Consider the following 17,822-nt stretch of genomic DNA (forward strand, 5'->3'; position numbering starts at 1 on the left):
CCAAAAATAAGAAGCTTTTCACCTTCAGAAGGGCCCTCGTCCCCTTCCCTGTGTGGCACTGTGGTTGCACTGTGTGCAGGAGGCAGTGGGGGTTGGCGAGCCACATCTGTGTCCCCACATCTGCTCTCACCCCACAGCATGGAGGGGACAGGGGTGGGCACCAGCAATGACCTCAGTGCTTGGGTTTGGTAAAGCGTTGATCAGATGCCCCCTCAACCTTCTCCAAGCAAACAGCACTGGGGCTCTCAGCATTTGCCCATCAGGAGATTCCAGATCCCCACCAGCTCTGCACCCTCCATGAGGTTCTCTCCAACAGTTCCCAGTCTGCCTGGAAGTAGGGAGCACAGCACTGGGCTCCAATCAACCTTTGGTCAACCTTGGTCAATTGTTGGCCAACCAGGATACTGTCAGCCTTCTGGCCATAGGGCACACTGCTGGCTTGTGGTCTCTGTGCCTGCTCTTGGATTTGTTTTGAGATTTAATTTCATCTCTAGAAATATTTCCCTTCCAAAGCACTGCAAAGATTCTTTTTGTTCGAATGCAGAATCCCTTATTTCAATATAATGAATTCAGGCTACGGGGATAGGAATACTTTCTTATTCCAGAGAAGGACTTACAGAACCCAGGCTATAAATCATGCCTGGAAGCAACACGATCGTGAGGCTCTGCTCATCTCAGGGCTGGAGGACACTGCAGGTTGTGCAGTGCCCAGGAACCTCATGCTGTTATTCCAGCTTGCTGCAAACCTTTTGTTTTTGGACAAATCCCAGCTGGGAGATTGATGCGAGGAGGCAGCAGGATCCAGGTGCTGCCCGGCCCCATGCACAGCGCCAGCCATGCTGGGGGAATGGATCTGTGCAGCCTTCATCCCCTGAATTATGGGCTCTGGGTGTCACCGAATGCTGCACACGTGCTGTTCCCCAGATTTAAAGCACAGCTACAGAGAGCTGGAGGAGGTGGTTTTGCTTCAAGCCCAAAGCAAAGAGTGGGGGTTTTTCCAGCCCTGGCTGAGCCCGAAGCTCCAGCATCATTCATTCTGCACACGTCTGATGCTCCGAACCGTCCTGGCTGGAAAAACCCTGCTCTCCCAGCACGAAGCTGAGCACACTAAAAAGAAACAAAGAGGCCGGGGCTGACGCAGGATGGCGTGTTTGAAAGGCAGCACTCCTCTGCACGGCTCCCAGCAAGACGAGATGAGAAATATGGTTCAGGAACAAAGGAGGGCAGGCAGCAAACAGGGCCGACCCACGAGGACAGGGAAAGGACACGGGGACAGCACTGTGCACGCCATCTCCTAGCATCCCCCACCACTTTGCATCTCCAACCACTTTGCATCCCCCACCACTTTGCATCCCCCACCACCTTGCTTGGCCCTCGCCTTGCTGTGGGTTTGCACCAGCACTGCAAAGCTCATGATGGGTTTTGCAGACCCACACACATCCGCCAGGCCGCGGCGCAGGGCAGGACGCAGCAGCTTTTCCCCTCTGTGCATTCTGCACTCAGAAGATGCCAATGCAGAGAGCAGCAGATCCAACCACAAGCTGATGGAAAAATGATTCCAGCATCACCGATAGCCCCGCAACGGACAGCAAGTATGAAGGGTAGGGGAATGTGCACTGGGGCCTTCCTGTGTGGCCACCACACAAAATCTATTACTGAGCAGTTTGTCCAGTGATATTAAAACCATCAGGTGCAGCCAGCACGAATTTGCTAAGTGCTCGCAGCATTGAGGCTTTTTGCCTGGTGCACCTGGTTTGTTAAAAAAATAATTACAGTTTTCCCATTTCCTGCTGTGGAAAGAAAACTTCCTAACTAATCACAGCCAGTTAATACGCATTTAAAGTGCATTGTCCTATGCAACAACGCAACACAAGGTTGTTCCTGTGCAGGAGGATCAGCCTATGGATGCTCCTTTAAATGCTGTCTGCTCCTTCCTAATGCAGAGCTGCAGTCCCATGCTGGCGGATTGAAGGGTTGCTGAGGCTGTTCCATCCCTGGCTGGAAAATCCATGCAACATCCCTGGAAAGTTGATGGCTGCTGTGGAAGCGTTGGCCAATTTCCTCATTGTGCAAGTGCCAAGAACAGAGATGAACTCCTGGAGGCTGCGCTGGAGGGGGCTGTGGGCACTGAGCTGGGGAAGATGGCAGAAGGACTTTGAGCTTTGGGGGCAGGAGCAGCAGTGAAGTTCTCAGTTCTTCCTAATGATGCCTCAGAGCCTTCATCTCCATTTATATAAGCACATCAGCTCCTGCTGGCAGCACAGCTGTCCCAGGCAGCACAGTGGTTCAGGGGGGGAGGGTGGGGGTCCTCCTGTTGCAGGATCTGGTCGGTGTCACAGCTGATGTTGCTCATTCCATCTCCATCCTTACTTGTGACTTGTGAAGCCCAATGTTATCCCTCAATGGGATTCAGCTGAGTGAGGCAGTTTTCTTTTAGCTGAAGGACTCTGATCCTCCCTGGAATGGAGCAGCTCTTCCACAATCACCCAACCCCAAACCCCTCTTCCTACAGCTCCCATCCCATATCCAGACACCCCATAGTATTGCCCAGAGCTGCTGCATCCAGCAGAGCTCCCTATGAGCAAATGCCACAAACACAGATGGGATGGGAGGAAAACATCCAGGGTTGCATTGGACCAAGAAATGTGATTTTAAGGAGGAAAAAAAAGCTCAGCACACATCCAGGCTGTTCTGACACAGCGCTCTGAATGAATTTTGCACAACAGGTGCTGCTCTTTCATACCTTGCATGATAATTCCCTGGCTGTAACACCCAGAATCACACTCAATACCAGGAGGTTTCTCCTTTCATAGCCTCCCATTGCCTGCTCAGGGCACAAAACCCATCTCCTCAGCCTTGCATCTACAGCTGATGGCACAGGTTTTTCTGTTTCTTACTCCAAAGAAATCAGCTCCCATGAGATTAAAGCACACTGAAGGCTCAGCACTGCCCAGGCACCCCACTGGTGGCCAAAGCCTGTCCAGAGCTGCTTTCCTACAGCAATCACACCACTCAGCATCTGACCTACTTTTCCTGTTCTCAGCTGCACATGCCCAAGTTTACCCTGTTAACCTGCATTTCTCTCTGTCAGTGCCTTTTCCTTGTTTTCCATCAGCTGCTCCTAAAGCCCCCACCAGGAGGATTCCATTCATCCAGATTATAAACACAATCAAATATTCCTATTGGTTGGGCTGAGTGATTGCCAGAAGAGCCTCCTCCTCCTCATCTTCCTCCAGCCACCACCAGGTTTGTCCTCTTCACCTGGATGGATTCCTGCTAACATGGAATCCATCCTTATTGTGGTTATCCCACACCTCCCCTCTATGTTCCAGAGCAGGAGGCAGCAATGCGAGAAGCTCACCTGTAATAAAACTTTGAGGCTTTCTTATCTGGTTTTGGCACAGAGGATTATGACAAGCTTTAGGGGCTGCTCTTTTCCATGCCCGGTCCCAAAGACCTCAGGCACCCTGTGGCATTTCCCAGACTGAGATACTATTTCCTATGAATCAGATTTCAGCACAGACAGCAGATCCTGGAGACAGATGGAGACAAGGAGGAAAATCCCCATGTGAAAGCTGAGACATCGATTGCAGCGTCTGGGCTGGACTGGGCAGCTCAGTCCTTTGCTGGGTCTGTAATACATCTGGCACTGCTGTCCTCTGCCCCTCTGTACCACAGGGCTGCACAGCCCACGTGCATCACCTGTACTTATTCTGCATGTTGCATTTCTCCCCATTCCCCAAAGTAAGGAATGCGAGTCATTCAGAGAACAGAGGAGCAGACACAAGCAGGACAGGGGCTGCTCTGACCTCAACATCCTTTGGAATTACAGCCCCTGCTCTTTTGTTCCCATTGTCACCTGGGCACTGAGAGCAAAACAACAGATGAAAAGTGCACAGCAGCAGAGGCAAAGAGGGAGTGCGTGGTGAGTGAGCACACAAAGTGCACGCAGAACCCAGAGAGAGCAAGCACCTTAAAGGAGATTGCTGTGAGACCAGAGTGATAGCTGATAGCCAGGGGGAGAAGGGGGAAGGCACCAGGAATGGGGAACAGAGCCCTTCTGGTGCACATCAAACACAGCACATGTCCTGGGCAGCCCAGGCCAGGGGAGCTGCTCTGGAGGAGCTGGCAGGTCTGCACTGTGCTTCCTTGCAGCGTGCAATCCCTTGTGTTGACCTGGATTAGGCCTGAGTGTCTGTCATGGTGAATTGCTTGGGCTTTCCTGGGAGGTGAGACTGGGATCTGTATTGCCAAGCAATCCAGCAACCCCAGTGCTTGCCCTGAACTCCCTTAACTAACAAAACCTGCATCCTTGGTTTTGCCTCCTGTTCTCTGTGCAGGAAACAGTGCTGCAGCCCCAGCCTGCGCTGCTCCCCGCGGCCCCACGTCACCAATCCCTGCACGGCGGAGCTCCCTGCTGCTCCAGCCCATCTCTTGCTTTGCTGCTTAAAACAAGAAAAGGCAGCAAGCAGAGGAGGGGTGCAGCCCCCACACTGTGCAGCCCCCACCTCCAAAACCACACACCTGGCATCACAGCACAGCCCTCCTGCAGCGCAGCTCCTGGGAAACACGGTTGCATCACGTTTGTTTTTGCTTTGCTTTGCTTTGGAGAGGAGGATTCCTCCCACCATGCTGAGCAGCCGGCGTCATACAGCTGGCCCAGGTGACACAGGTGACAATGCCACCCACAGATGGGACAGTGCAGTGGGGACGTGGGGAGAGTACAATGGGGACAGCACGATGGGGACGGCGCAAAGGGGGATGTTACAGTGGGGACATGGGGACAGTGCAGTGGGGATGGTGCAGTGGGGACATAGGGGCTCAATGGGGATGGCACAATGGGGATATGGGGACAGCACGACGGGGACAACATTGGCACCAGCTCGGGTTGGGTTGGAGCAGTTGGGGCACTTTGCAGCATCACGCGCGTGGGACCCCCAGTACTCACCGTGGCTTTGTCCTTGCATCCAGAGGAGTTAAAGCCCTTGGAGATGCGGTCGCATTGTCCGAGATGTGCTGGGGGGGGGGGAGGCAGCTGCTTTCTTTATATCTCAAGATTCACTGAAGTTCAGGAAGAGAGAGAGAGAAAAGAGAAGGGAAGGCGAAAGGGGAGGGACTGAGCAAAGGGCCCAGAGGCCGTATAGAATGACAATGGAAGGAAATGCTTTATCAAACCTAGAAAGCCAACCCTGTCCTGGGAACACAGAGGGAGAAAAAAAAAAAAAAAACAACTTGCCGAAGAAAAGCGAGTTCAGCTGCCTCGGTTCCTCCCTTGGCAGCAGCCCTCCTCCCCCATCCCCTCACTGCAAACACAATGCGAGCCGAAAGCGTCCGGCTCCAACACTTTTTTTTTTCATTAAACAGAGAGAAGTTTCAGTTCTTTAAGAAAAAAAAAAAAAAAAAAAAGAAATCCAACAACCAAACCCTGCCCGGGAATGGGAATGTGACGCTCTTCCCCCTCCCCCGGCTGCAGCCTTCCAAGTTTCTATGAGTCAAACGTTTGCAATGTGTTACCGAAATGTTACCAAGCTGGAATGCGGCATCCGAGAGCGTTTGGCCAATAAAACTTTTGTTTGTTGGTTGGGAGAAAGCGTCACCAGCACAGAACGCCGCTCCTCTTCCTTTTGCTCTGCCCATCCGGGTGCTGTGTTAGAGGTGCTCGTCGAGGGGCCATATGCCTGGATGCCTACCTGTGCGACCTGCTGTAGGGAACCTGCTTTGGCAGGGGGGTTGGACTCGATGATCTCTGGAGGTCCCTTCCAACCCCTACAATTCTGTGATTCTGTGATTCTGTGATGCTCCCAATGGGAAATGGTGCTGCGAAGGGAGATGCTGAGGGGAACGGTAAATCTGATGCTGCAGGTGGGGAATCGGAGGGAGATGTGAAATGGTGGGGCTGTCCTGCAGCACGGTGAGGGCGGGCCCAAAGCTGAGCACCCAAAGCGCTGCAGGCAGGTTTTGGATCAGCAAAATGCTATTCCTCACCCCACAGCTCCTGGGTACATCATAGCTTCATGGGATGGCTTGGTTTGGAAGGGACCTCCATCCCAAAATGTGGGACAACTGAGCACCATCTTTACAGCATTTTCCAGAAGCATCTGCTATTGGTTTGCATGCATCAGCATCTCAATTTCTTTCCTCCAGAACCCAGCAGCATAACAAGGAATGCTTTCTTGTGATGTTAACCATAAGCAACACCCTCCTTTGGCTGTGCTTAGCTCCTGGAAATGGATCACTGCTATGCATTTTATGCCTTTCAAATCTAGGAAACCCAATACTTCCCAGTGTCCCTAAACACACAGCAGGTGGGAATTAGACGATCTTTAAGGTCCCTTCCAACCCAACCATCCCATGGTTCTATGATGATGGGATGTGATAGCACTGGATTTTGATTTTTGGGTTGGAGAACCATCACTGACCTGTCCAGCCCATGCATATTTTCTCCTTTGATGCCTCAAAATGGCAGGAGCAACAACACTGACATTCAACAGAATGGAACTGGGAAGATCTATCAGACTTCTGTGTCTTTCTCCCCACATATGTGCTCCAGGCAGCTCTGTCCTGAAGGAGCCCTACAGTTCCCAGGTCCAATCGTTCTGCACACAGAATTGTCTTGGAATTGTGTTTTTGGCACCGGGTGAGTTTTACCACACCTGCAACAGCTGCAAAACCTATTGAGACTAAATAAAAACATATATATCGGGCTAGAAACTGTTGTTGGGATTTTTCTGACTGGCTCTGTTCTCAGGTGAAAGAATCCGATGTGGCTGAAGAGAAAAAAAATAGGGAGAAAATAAAGAGGATGGGGAAAGAGGAGATGGGGACGGTGAGGATGCACTGAGAGGTTGGGAAGGAGCCTTGCAGACCATGTCCCCATACGGGGTCACTCCTGCTCTGCTCGGAGCCAATCCCGAGTTGCAAACTTTTCCCCAGTTGGATATTTGCTCTGTGTGCACATTGAGGTGCGTGGAGTCCTTTCACACAGCAAACTGCCAAAAGCAGAGCTGTCCAAATCCAGAGATAAGGGACAGGGCCTTACTTGAACAAAGAGACATTTCCATATCTGAGGAAGTGAGGCAATTCTGCCTCATTAAGAAGGCTGACAAAAGTCTCCTAGGAGGAAGAAAGACAGCAAAAGATTAAAATCTGTGCATTACAGAGGAGAGCAGCCAGGAAAGCTCAGGTCCCATCAACTGCAGAGTCGGACAGAGGCTGCATGGCACCTCCAGCGCTGGGGGTGACAGTGGTGGTGGAGCTCAGGGGGTGCCTGGAGGGAATGGAGAGACCCAGAGATGGAGCAGGCAGTGAGCAGAGCCCTCAGAACTGCACTGGGACCCATCCAGGGAGGGAAAGCCTCAAAGCTTTGCTGCTTTGAACTCAGCCATCATTGTGCAAATGTTGAGCCCCAGTGCTCTAATCCGTGCTGGCATGTTCCAGGAGCACTTCTGCAAGGCTTTATCGTGAAAAAAGCAAACCACTACACATTCCAGCAGGCTCCTGGTATCCCTGGCTATGCACACAATGCTCTCCAAGGGAAATCTTCACGTGGCCTGCACGTGTTATTTGTCATTCACACGGCTGCTCTGTGTGCACACTCTGCTGCACTGAAGGGTGCACGTGGAGAGAAAAGATTCCAAAGTTTCTGCTAATTCAGAGGGAAGTGTAAGATAGCAAAGGGGAATGCAAAGCCATCCCTGCAGAGTGCTCACACTGTGCAGATTGCTCTGCATCCAGCAATGAAACGGCTCCGGATGGGCTGCATTGGCCTCATTCTGGCTCTCTCTATTGAAGATGATGCCTTTCCAAGGTGCATTCCCAACGCTGACAGCCCCTTCCCAAGCTCAGCCCACCAGACCTCGTGGTCCAGCATGGACCAACCTGCGCAGTGCCCCTTCAAGGTGAGATTTCCCTTTCACCACCCCAAAATGCCCAGCAGAGAAGCCCCAATATCACCATCAGTGGGGAGATCTGGGGGCACAGCAGAAAACCCAAGCATCTCCAGGGCCAGTTTGGCAGCAGATGCCACAAGCATTTCCAGCACAGCAGCACCTAGGTACCCTCAAAGCACAGCACGTCAGCATCAGTAGTTCATTTGGGGACGGGAGAGCAGAGGCAGCATGGGGAAGAGGGGAAAGGCTCCATGCACAGGATTGATACGCCAGGTATGTCGGCCAGAGAGCTCTCAGAGGATGAATAACATTCCCTTCATACACTGAAAAATGTCAGGCTGCTCTATCTGTATTGGTATGGCCTGTAATGGCTGGAGATGGTGCTTAGGAGTAGAAAGGTGCAGATGATTTTAAAAAGTCTTCAGGCGACAAACCTGTAGAAGCTCTGCTGGAAATCCTGCTGGGTGCCCATATCTCTTTCTACACATTGAGCACAACCTCAGGGTCCCTCCTGACCCAACATGGAGCTCCCAGCACTGCTGCTTCTCCCAGGGGCTCCAGCTGGGTTGGATGAAGCCCACCTGCCCTGGAACACGTAGAGCTCTGCTTCTGTCTTCAGGCAGCTCTCACAGTGTGGAAGGTGAGCAGAGCACAGCACAGCCCCAGGCGCAGAGCAGTGCCTTCAGAGCTGCAGGAGCAGCAGCGTGGGCACAGGGGGAGGAGGAGGAGAGCTGCCTGCAGCTGCCATAGAAGGCAGAAGAGAAGCAGGTTTGTTTCTGCAGGGGGAGAAGAGTTATGTCTGCAATTCATAGCAGCTAAAAATACTCCCTGCATGGAGGACCGGTGTGTACGAGAGATGCTCAGCGTTCCCAATGGGCAGCACTGAGATGCCCAAGACCCGAAAACTTGTGCATGCTTCCATGCACTTTGGATCACTTCAGACTGCAAAGCAGTCACAGCAGCCTGGGCTGGCCTGCTTCTTACTAATTAGTGCACAAAGTAGTCAAAGACCCAGCTCTGCTCCGCAGGTTCTTTATGTCAACGGTGTGACTGCAAGGAGCGGAGATCAGAGCCCAGCAAACAGATCCCTGGGGGGACTGATGCCTCTGTAGTGTACAGAGCAGCACAACTGCATTCTGCATGGGCTATGGCCAGCAGTGACTGCTCATGCACTGCAAACCCAGCACAGACTGGGGGCAGGATCAGTTCACCCCTTACCCAAGCTCCCATGGGTGCAGAGTTACGCACGCATCTCCCTTCTGCATCACACCAGCACCTCCCAGGGGACCCCATCCAACAGCAGGCCTGCCTGAATCATTTTGCATCTTCTCCAGTTTCAGCTGACAAAAAAAAAAAAGAAACACAGAAAAAGGCATCTCCAATCATTTTTCCCCTTTTGAAGAGGCTCATCCCCTGCGGACGGCTCACAGCAAGGGCGTGAGGAGGAACTCAGCTGGCCCCAGTCCCAGTAAATCACGGCTCAGAGACAGACGAACTCCATTTTGTGATTATTAACCCCAGCCCTGCTCCATTTGTTTGGCCTGTCTGAGGCTAAATATAGTGAGGGGAGCAGGCATGGCTGGGGAGAATTGTGTGCAGCTGTTAAGTACAGCCCCCCACTCCACAACCTATCCTAATAACAATTAAAAAAATAAAAATAATAAAGAGTTCCAGCAAAACAGAAAGACGACGGCTGGGAAATGAGAAGCAGCTGTGAAGAGGAGGGATGAGTTGTCCTGCAGGGAGGCCTGACTTCAAAACTTGCAGGAAATGTAAGAGAAATTCCACAGGCGCTTTTCCAATCCATCATCCCATCCATGTCCGGGGTGGCCGAGCAAAGAACATCTCCAGGGGAGCTCAGAGAGCCCCACAAAGAGCTGCTGGCTCTCCTGCCCCATCGCCAATCCCCTGCTGTACCTCTGGGACACATCCTGGTCACTGCAGATGGAGGGAACATCAGCAGCAAGCAGGGGAAATGAAGAAGACCCCCAGTACCATTTTCTGCACACCAGGCAGGATGTTGCTACACCAGTGCTCTGCACAAAGAAGCTTTCCTTTGACTGAAAACCACACTACCCAATGTATTTAAACTGATTGCTTTCCCTTCTAGGCTTTCCCTGAGCAGACAGTTCCACAGCCAAGCTTATCTCACTGCATAACGGCATTTATCTGACTCAGATTTCCCTGGGCAGATACTCCTGTTCTCTTTCCCTCGTGGCAAAGCCAGACCCTGCCTGTTGTGCTGACAAATTGCAATGGGGAAGCCTTCACTTGAGCCTGAGCCCCTTCACTGGGGCAGTGTTGGGTTGACCTTCCCTCCCAGCTGTGCTCCTGGAGGTGAAAGGAGCAGCGCCTTACCCAGACACCGGGCATCCTCCAGGACTTGATGAGCACAGAGAAGCTCACTGCTGATCCCTAACCACCAGTTTTGCTCCACCTACCAGCAGCGCTGGCAATGGCCGCTCACACCTAAGCTGCTTCTCAGGCAGCTGCAGCAGCAGTTTAAATTTTCTCCCCCAGGCAAAGCTCAGAAAAGGGAATGGAAGCACTCAGCCCACCCTTAGGTTTGGATATGGGTGTCAGTGTACCAGCTGGCCAGGTAAAGCCAGGTGCATGCATTTAGCTGCAATGCATTTATTTCACTTCACTGGAAGTGGTGTCTGGGGTGTGTTCCCATGTGTCCATATTTAGAGTATGGCTTTGGTTGGACAGGTCCTTAAAGATCATAGAGCTGTTGAATGATGGAATGGGTTGGGCTGGAGAACCGCAGAATGGTTTTGGTTGGAAGGGACCTTAAGATCATAGACTGATAGAATAATAGAAAGGGTTGGGCTGGAAGAGACTTTAAAGGTCACAGAGCCATAGGATGGTTGGCTTGGAAGTGTCTTCAATGCCCCCCAAGTCCCAACCGCTGCCCTGGGCTTCTCCCACCCCTCCATCAGCCCCCCAGGTCCCCATCCACAGCCATGAGCACCACCAGGGATGGGGCACCCACACTTCTCCAGGCAGCAGTGCCGGGGCCTCACAGCTCCGCAATAAGTCACTCTCCCTCCTGATTACGAACTCTCCCACCCCTGCTCGTAGCTTCCTGTTTGCCAGGGCAGCTCAGGGTGAGCACAGCCTTGTTTTCGTGCAGCTCAGCCTTCCCGCAGGCTGCGGTTTTGGCAGCTGACAGCACAGGGCACCCCACAGCCAGGTGTGACCACACTGGGTCGGTTCGGAGCGAAGGAGAAGAGCGGGGAGCTGAGATCAAGGTGTGCATCTGCAAGAGAAGGAGCTCCCCAGCTCAGCCCCTCCTGGGGCTTCAAACCCCACCGAGCTCTCTGGTCCTACACGTGCAGGGCTGCTCACCCTGTCCAGGGGTTCTTTATTCAGTGAAGCCCATGCAGTGCTCTGGAACACACATGGGAAGTTCGTGTTTTCCTTTGGAATGTGTCTGATATTTTTGATATTTGATATTTTTTTACTCTTCCAGAACAAGGAGAACAATTCCCTGCGGAAGGTGCTGTGGCTCCTGGCTGCACCCAGCCCAAGGTCCTGCAGCATCTCCACGTTTCTCTCCTACAGAGGAAGGGGTGAGCAGAGCACAAGCAATGCACGCTTTGTTCTATTCCCTCCATCACCTCTTCATGCACTGCTCCAGCACAGCAGAGTGGTCCATTCAAAACCAACCCACAGAGAAAACAATTCAGGCCTAAAATCTACCAGAAATTCCCCCAAATCACCCCCATCGTACTCACTTTTGCCCCTGGCTTTGCTGTGCCCATTTAATACAAGTGCTGGGTCCCATCAGACCTGCTCAGAACGATGCTCTCCCTGCTGCCTTTCAACCAATGGCCCCAGCTCCCTCCAGACAGCCACTCCAACCCCACCATAAACTGCTCCAAAAATGACAAATTCCTCCCATGAAAACAGGAGGATGGAGATGCCTCCGAGCAGCTCCATCCTGAGTGCAGGCAGGGGAGGGAGAACACAGAGCGAGCATCTCATGGTGCAAATCCCTCACCAGGAGAAGCTTGATTTATTTACTGGGGCCAGGGGTACTAAAAAGCTTGGACAGGAATTTGCACTAAACCTTTGACACACAAGACATTTCCCTTTCTGGCCAAGACAAACAAAGGAAGGAAGTGTCTGGGACATTTAAAGCGACCTGGTGGAGACAGGTAAGGGCAGATAAGGGCTGAAGGAAGAGCGGGCTGGGCAAGGGAAGCATCTCGTTCTAAAGATTTGTTGGATTCCTTCAACTCTGCAGATAGGGTTGGGGGAGGCAAAACTGCCTGGGGGGGACTGCTTGCAATGGGAGAAACAATGCTGCAGTGCTCAGCAGCAGATTTCTCCTTGCCCATCCTTCTTCTGTATGCCCAGCACTTATCCTATAGCCCACAGGACTTTGATGCCCATGAGCTGACCACCATCCATCTCCTGACAAATTATGCTGTGCAGGTGCCCAGGTGATGCTTGCCCTTACCATGCCAGCAGGATCCCATGAGTTCCCAGCTTTATGGCCTGGTACAAAAGACTCCTTGCCTCTTTCCAGCACTCGTTCCCATCTTCTAATAAAGAGAGCAGAGAAAATCCTTCTGGAGCGCACTTATGACGTGCATATTTTCAGCTGAACACTGCAAGAGTATTTGCCTTCAGTTAGAAAAGCGTTTTATTGCTTTCTGGGGTACAAATGCTGTGTTAGGATGCGTTACTGGCTCTGGCAGCTTCTTCTCTCCCAGCTCAAGACTTTGCATTTGCCATGGCTGCACGTGGCTGCTTCACTGCAGCTTTTAGTGTTCCCCTGCCTGCAGGACAGAGCGCATTTCCCATTCCTTGGGCACAATGCTGTGGCTCCAAGCTGCCATCAGCTCACAATGGATTTCAATGGCAGCCTCCAGAGCTAGAGGCCAGTGAGACAAGCCAAGCTCCAGCTCCAATGCTTCCTAAAGGGGTTAACCTTGTCTGCACGGGTTGATTTTCCTCTCTGGGTTTGTTTCTCGTTGGAGCCAACCCCATGCTTCCCACACATATCCCTCCCTTACCACCTTGCTCTTTGACCTCAACCCTTCCCATTCTCCACAAAATTCCCCTCGTTTCTTTTTAATGTTTTCCTCACCCACGATGTGACACAGCAGCAGCACGGAGCTCACGGGGAGGCAGCTGAAAGCACGTCCACTTAGAGATCAAGAAAACAAGGCTGCTGCCTTCTGGGTTATTTATAAATCAAGCTGGACAAATAAACGTTTCCTACCCAGAATGGTCAAGGTTAAGAACCCATAGTTCTCCTTCCCTATGGGGATGTCGCTGGTGACTCATTCCTGGCAACACTCGGGGGCTTCCAGCACAGGGTGGGCAGAGGCAGCCAAGGGCTCCCTGCAAGGGGCCATACTCATTTGTTGCTATTTAGCACCAAAAAGCTGTCTGTAATACGTGTAAATCCTTTATAAAATAAAAATTAAAACTGGCCGGAGCACCATCTTGAGGCAGATGCTGGAAGTGGTGGAAGAGCATCTTGGAGCATCTTCCAGAGGAGGGAATTACCCTTGGACAAAGTCTCTGGTGCTGAGCATTCATTATAGAATCATTGCCATGGAATGGTGGGGCTGTAAGGGTCCTTAAGTCATAGGACCATGAGATGATTAGTTCGGAAGGGTCCTTAAAGATCGTAGAATCATAGGATGGTTGGGTTGGAAGGGTCCGTAAGGGTCCCTTTGGATGGCATCCCTTCCTCCTGTCGTATCAGCTGCAGGACTCAGACCTCAAACTTGCTTTGTGCACTTCCAGCCTCACGATCTCAGTCTGGTATTTCTCCTACAGTAAGATGGATTTTCTCCTTCAACCCCTGCCTAGAGGTTCAGGGATATGAAAGACACGGGAAGCTGCCAGCAAACCCCCAGGTCCTTCCCTTATTCTGTACCCAAAACTCTTCCATGCAGCAAGACCAGACAGTGGGTGAATGCTTGGCTGCTGGGCCCCACCAACACCAAACCAACTCTCAGCACTCCCAGCCTCACCACACAGAGAACCCTCCGGGCTTATCACAGCATCAGAGCAGTTGGGAGACAGTTGAGTGTCTCTCAAGGGGCTGATAGGAGGGAAAGCTTTGCTCCTGCAGATAAGAAGTCCTCCCTGAGGAGCCAGGGGAGTCCGTTGGTAGCTGAGTGTCTTCCAGAGCCTGGCAGATGAACCCTCTGAGCACAAGATGCTCATGGAGGCTGCAGATGCTGTGTTTTTGAGGTCAGCTAACCGAATCCCTCGCTATCATCTATTTTCTTTTCTCTCCAATTATTTTGCTCTTGTTGATGAGGCCTTTGTGGTGACCTCATGGGCTCATCAAGCTGTAAACAGATGTCTGGATCCTTGCATTTTTAGAGATTAACAGGGGGAAGATGAGCACTTTGGGGCGGCAGTTCAGGCTAACATTTTGAAATACTTAACAGCTTCCTTCACCTGAATGCTTGGGAAGCTGCCCAGCCCTTGCTGCAGGTTATAGGAAACTAAAAGACGGGAGATTCGAGTTAGGAGGAAACTTTTTACTTGGATGAGGACAGGCTGCCCTGAGCTGTGGGTGCTCCAGCCCTAGAGGTGCCCAAGGCCATGGAGGGGTGAGAACAGCCCAGAGCATGGGGGGCTTGAAGGTCCCTTCCAACCCAACCAGCCTATGGTTCTTTGATCTTTAAGATCCCACCCAACCCAAGCCAGGCTGTGATTCTACAGCTCTATGAAGATGCAGGTTTGTAAGCATCTTTTGCCTGGTTTGGGTGGATCAGCGGTATTTGGAATATAACCACCCACTGCTCCCCCCATAAGACCACAGCAGCAAATCCAGCTTTTGCTGCTCGTGTGCCATCTGCTGCTCACACACCAAGAAAGGAAAAAACCCAGGACTCCTTTATCCAGAATTCAACAGACCTACACCTCCAATATCAGGTAAAACTGGAGGAACAAGGGCATGCACAGAGAAGTTGTTCTGTTGTAAAGTCAACATATATGTGAAAACAAATATTTCTGCATATACAACATTGCTCTCACAACTTTTGTACACTTTATTTAAAAAAAAAAAAATACATATTTCTTCCCTTTTCATTTTAAACCTGCTGCCCCACTGCGTTCCTTTGGCCCTTCTTACCTCCTGCTTCTGCTTTTCTTTTTTCCCTCTCCACAACCAAGGGAAGCCTCCACATTTCCAAATATGTTCTTTTACCTCCAAACAGAGGGGAAAGATGGAATAGTGCTCAAAACAATATGACTTTGCTGTGAAGAAGAAATTTAAAAGCAGTGGCCATGGGGGCACCCCAGCCTATAGCCCCAGCTCAGTGATGGGAGCTCTGTGCCATCTGCTGGCCCAACCCCTGCTGCAAGGTCTGCAGGGAGAATGGAATCCCCATCGCGCAGCCTAGCAGAAAATAGGCTTTTTAACTTTAAGTCTATCAGGCATTTTCCAGCTGAAAGGTTGCACTGACCCCACAGCAGCTGTGCAGAACACTCCATGCCTCCTCAGCTGCTGAGCAGGTGGGGAAAGCAGGCACTGAATAAGCACAGTTCTTGGCCAGGCCTGTGCAATGACCAGCACAACCCTACGCACCAAACAGCACAGGGCAGATGCTGAGGCACTCGCAGAGCTCTGCCATTGCCCCCCTCCTTTCCCTGGAGGAGAGTTTAGACCAATGCAGTAGCAGCAAGCAGCACGGCACATAGGAGTAGATTCCATAGGATCCATAAAAGCACAGCAAAAACTGAAAGTGCCCTATTGCTGTGCGCCTCACAGAAGCTTCACCTGCACTCCCACACCAACAAGAAAAGTAATTGCAATTAATAAAGGTTTCGAGCATCCAGCCAGGACTCAGACATGGTCAGCTCACGCATGTTCAGTTTTCACCTTAGCTACTCAGGTTCAGCCCTTGAAATGTCCCCACCCTCAGGCACTGCTTGCAGCATTTCCAAGCTCTGTGTTTCCTGGTGGTGCTGCTGAGCACTTCGGGGGTTCAGAGTCCCCTTTGTAGCCTGAGTCTCCTTGGACACAAGTCCAGACCTTTGTACTGCCTTCCCACGTGTGATGAAGGACCCAGAGCCTGCTGCCTGCCTGCTTTTCTGACAGTACCTTTGGTCATACAGAGGTTATTTCTTCCTGCAGACCATGCTGTACCTCCCATAGGTTACTGCAATCACAAAAACTAGCAAAAATGAAGATGAAGGCCAGGGCTCAGAAGCAGAGGACTGTCAATAGCAGCAGCAGACTGCTGAGTGCAAAGGAAGAGAGGCAGAAAAAGCAGCTCCCTGGGGTAGGGGCGCTGTGTGTGCCCTGCTGCAATCCCCTCCCAGCCGTGCATGGGCACTTGAAGGCTTTAAAGTGTTTTTTCAAACTCGGGAAACGTCTGGGCCAATAAACCAGGATTTCCTTTCCATCAGCTCCGAGCATTTGATCACCATTCTTCCATTGAACGCCACCATTGCCAGCCAAGGACCGTTTCCAAGCGCTCTCCAAAGCTCTGTGCGTTTTTCATCTCTGCATCTCACTGCAGCTCTTTTGCTTTTCCTTCCCACTGTTTATCTCTCGCAGCACTGAGCCTTGCTTGGACTTCCTGTTTGGTTCTGTGGTTCGTAGCTTTCTCGTTTGCTGTTATTTTTGACTTCCATCCAAGCTTTGTATGATATTAATAGCCACTTCACAGAGCCATTGCCATCCTCAAACCAGCCCTAATATTAGCAAAAGAGCCAAGAAGCAGAGTCCCTGAGGGATTCCAGCTCCCATTTTCTCCTCCATGGCATCACTGCTGCCCACAGCTCAGCCCCCAGCCCAGGGAGCCAAAAGCAATAAACGAATCCATCACCCAACCCCCAGAGCCACCCAGTGGGGCTGTGGGAGCAGCGGTGTGGAGTTGGCCACACAAGAGGTGGAGGAGGAGCTGCGGCTCAGGTTTATCCAGGCTGAGAAGTGATGCAGTCCTGAATGCAGCAAGAGATGGAGAAACGCCTTGTGAGAGAGAAATGATTCTATGCAAGTGCTTAGAAAGAACGTGCTTATGAGATGATTCAGGAATTAGAACTTACTGAGTGTCCACCTGGTGCCTCAGCAGCCTCATCAAGATCATCACTTACCACCAGTCTGGTTACAGCAGTGATAACAATATCCAAACTTCTCCTTTTCTATTAAGGGCTGCAAAGAACAGGAAAAACAATCTGCCCCTTTCCTCTGATGAATTCTCCTCCCTTCCTTTGCATTGCTACAGTGACTCATCAGCATCCTGAGGTCTTTTGAGGGAGAAAATAAGAAGCTGATGATGGTTTTTTGGCTCCTTTGTGCCAAGAGGAACACGATGCCAAGGTTCATGATTTCTCCCTTCTCATTTTAGGGTTTAATTGGGGCTCTATTTATGTACTTTTAATGCCTTCCATACTCGATTCCTTCTGCACACGGCTGCAATCCCATACATCACCATACATCACATTTTTCCTCTTCTGTTTGTTTTGACCACTAAGACCAATTTTTGTCACTTGCCCAAGCTGTTATTTAATGAGTGGTAACAAATCATCAGTGAGCTGCAAGCAGCCCTGGGCCATCCTCTGCACACTGCCCACAGACCACAGTACCTGCTCCTTCAGGGAACACACCACATTTATCACAGGCACAGTCACCATACCCCACAGTTAAATAAAACCACACAAATTCAGCTGCTGAAATGCATTAGGTAACAGCCACCCAGCTGCTAAGCAGTTGTGGTTTGAGACAAACAAGCTAAACAAACTAGAGCAAAGTTTCAGGCAGGTCTGGACAGCCCCAGCCACAAACCAGCCTGACCAGCCCAGCACCAAGGGCTCTAGAGTCTGTGGCCCCTTTTAATGATAGCAGCAGTGTCACACATGGTAGGATACAGGACTGCAGGATGTATTCCTCTTCTGTCACCTCAGCCCTGTTGCTTTCTGAAAGCTGTAATGCTAACAAAGTCA

The 17,822-nt window shown here is 51.2% G+C and overlaps 2 protein-coding genes across 5 annotated transcripts in view; one reads left to right on the forward strand and one right to left on the reverse strand.

The window, feature by feature from the left end:
• HDAC7 (histone deacetylase 7) overlaps window positions 1–5,531 on the reverse strand; it is a 60,209-nt gene extending 54,678 nt beyond the window's left edge. For 2 of the 4 annotated variants that reach the window (XM_052705220.1, XM_052705222.1), the window contains exon 1: window positions 4,949–5,350. In XM_052705220.1, the coding sequence (XP_052561180.1) occupies window positions 4,949–4,967 (19 nt within the window). In that variant the 5' untranslated portion in view covers window positions 4,968–5,350. Of the gene's footprint in view, window positions 1–4,948; window positions 5,351–5,514 lie in introns of those variants that run through there. The other 2 variants (XM_052705221.1, XM_052705219.1) reach the window with 2 other exon arrangements.
• LOC128091854 (cytochrome c oxidase assembly protein COX14) overlaps window positions 1–17,822 on the forward strand; it is a 161,638-nt gene that overhangs the window by 87,452 nt on the left and 56,364 nt on the right. The gene's annotated exons all lie outside the window — the stretch shown is intronic.

Source organism: Tympanuchus pallidicinctus, unplaced genomic scaffold (genome assembly GCF_026119805.1).
Source record: "Tympanuchus pallidicinctus isolate F22 unplaced genomic scaffold, pur_lepc_1.0 scaffold53, whole genome shotgun sequence".
Classification (NCBI taxonomy): Eukaryota; Metazoa; Chordata; class Aves; order Galliformes; family Phasianidae; genus Tympanuchus; species Tympanuchus pallidicinctus.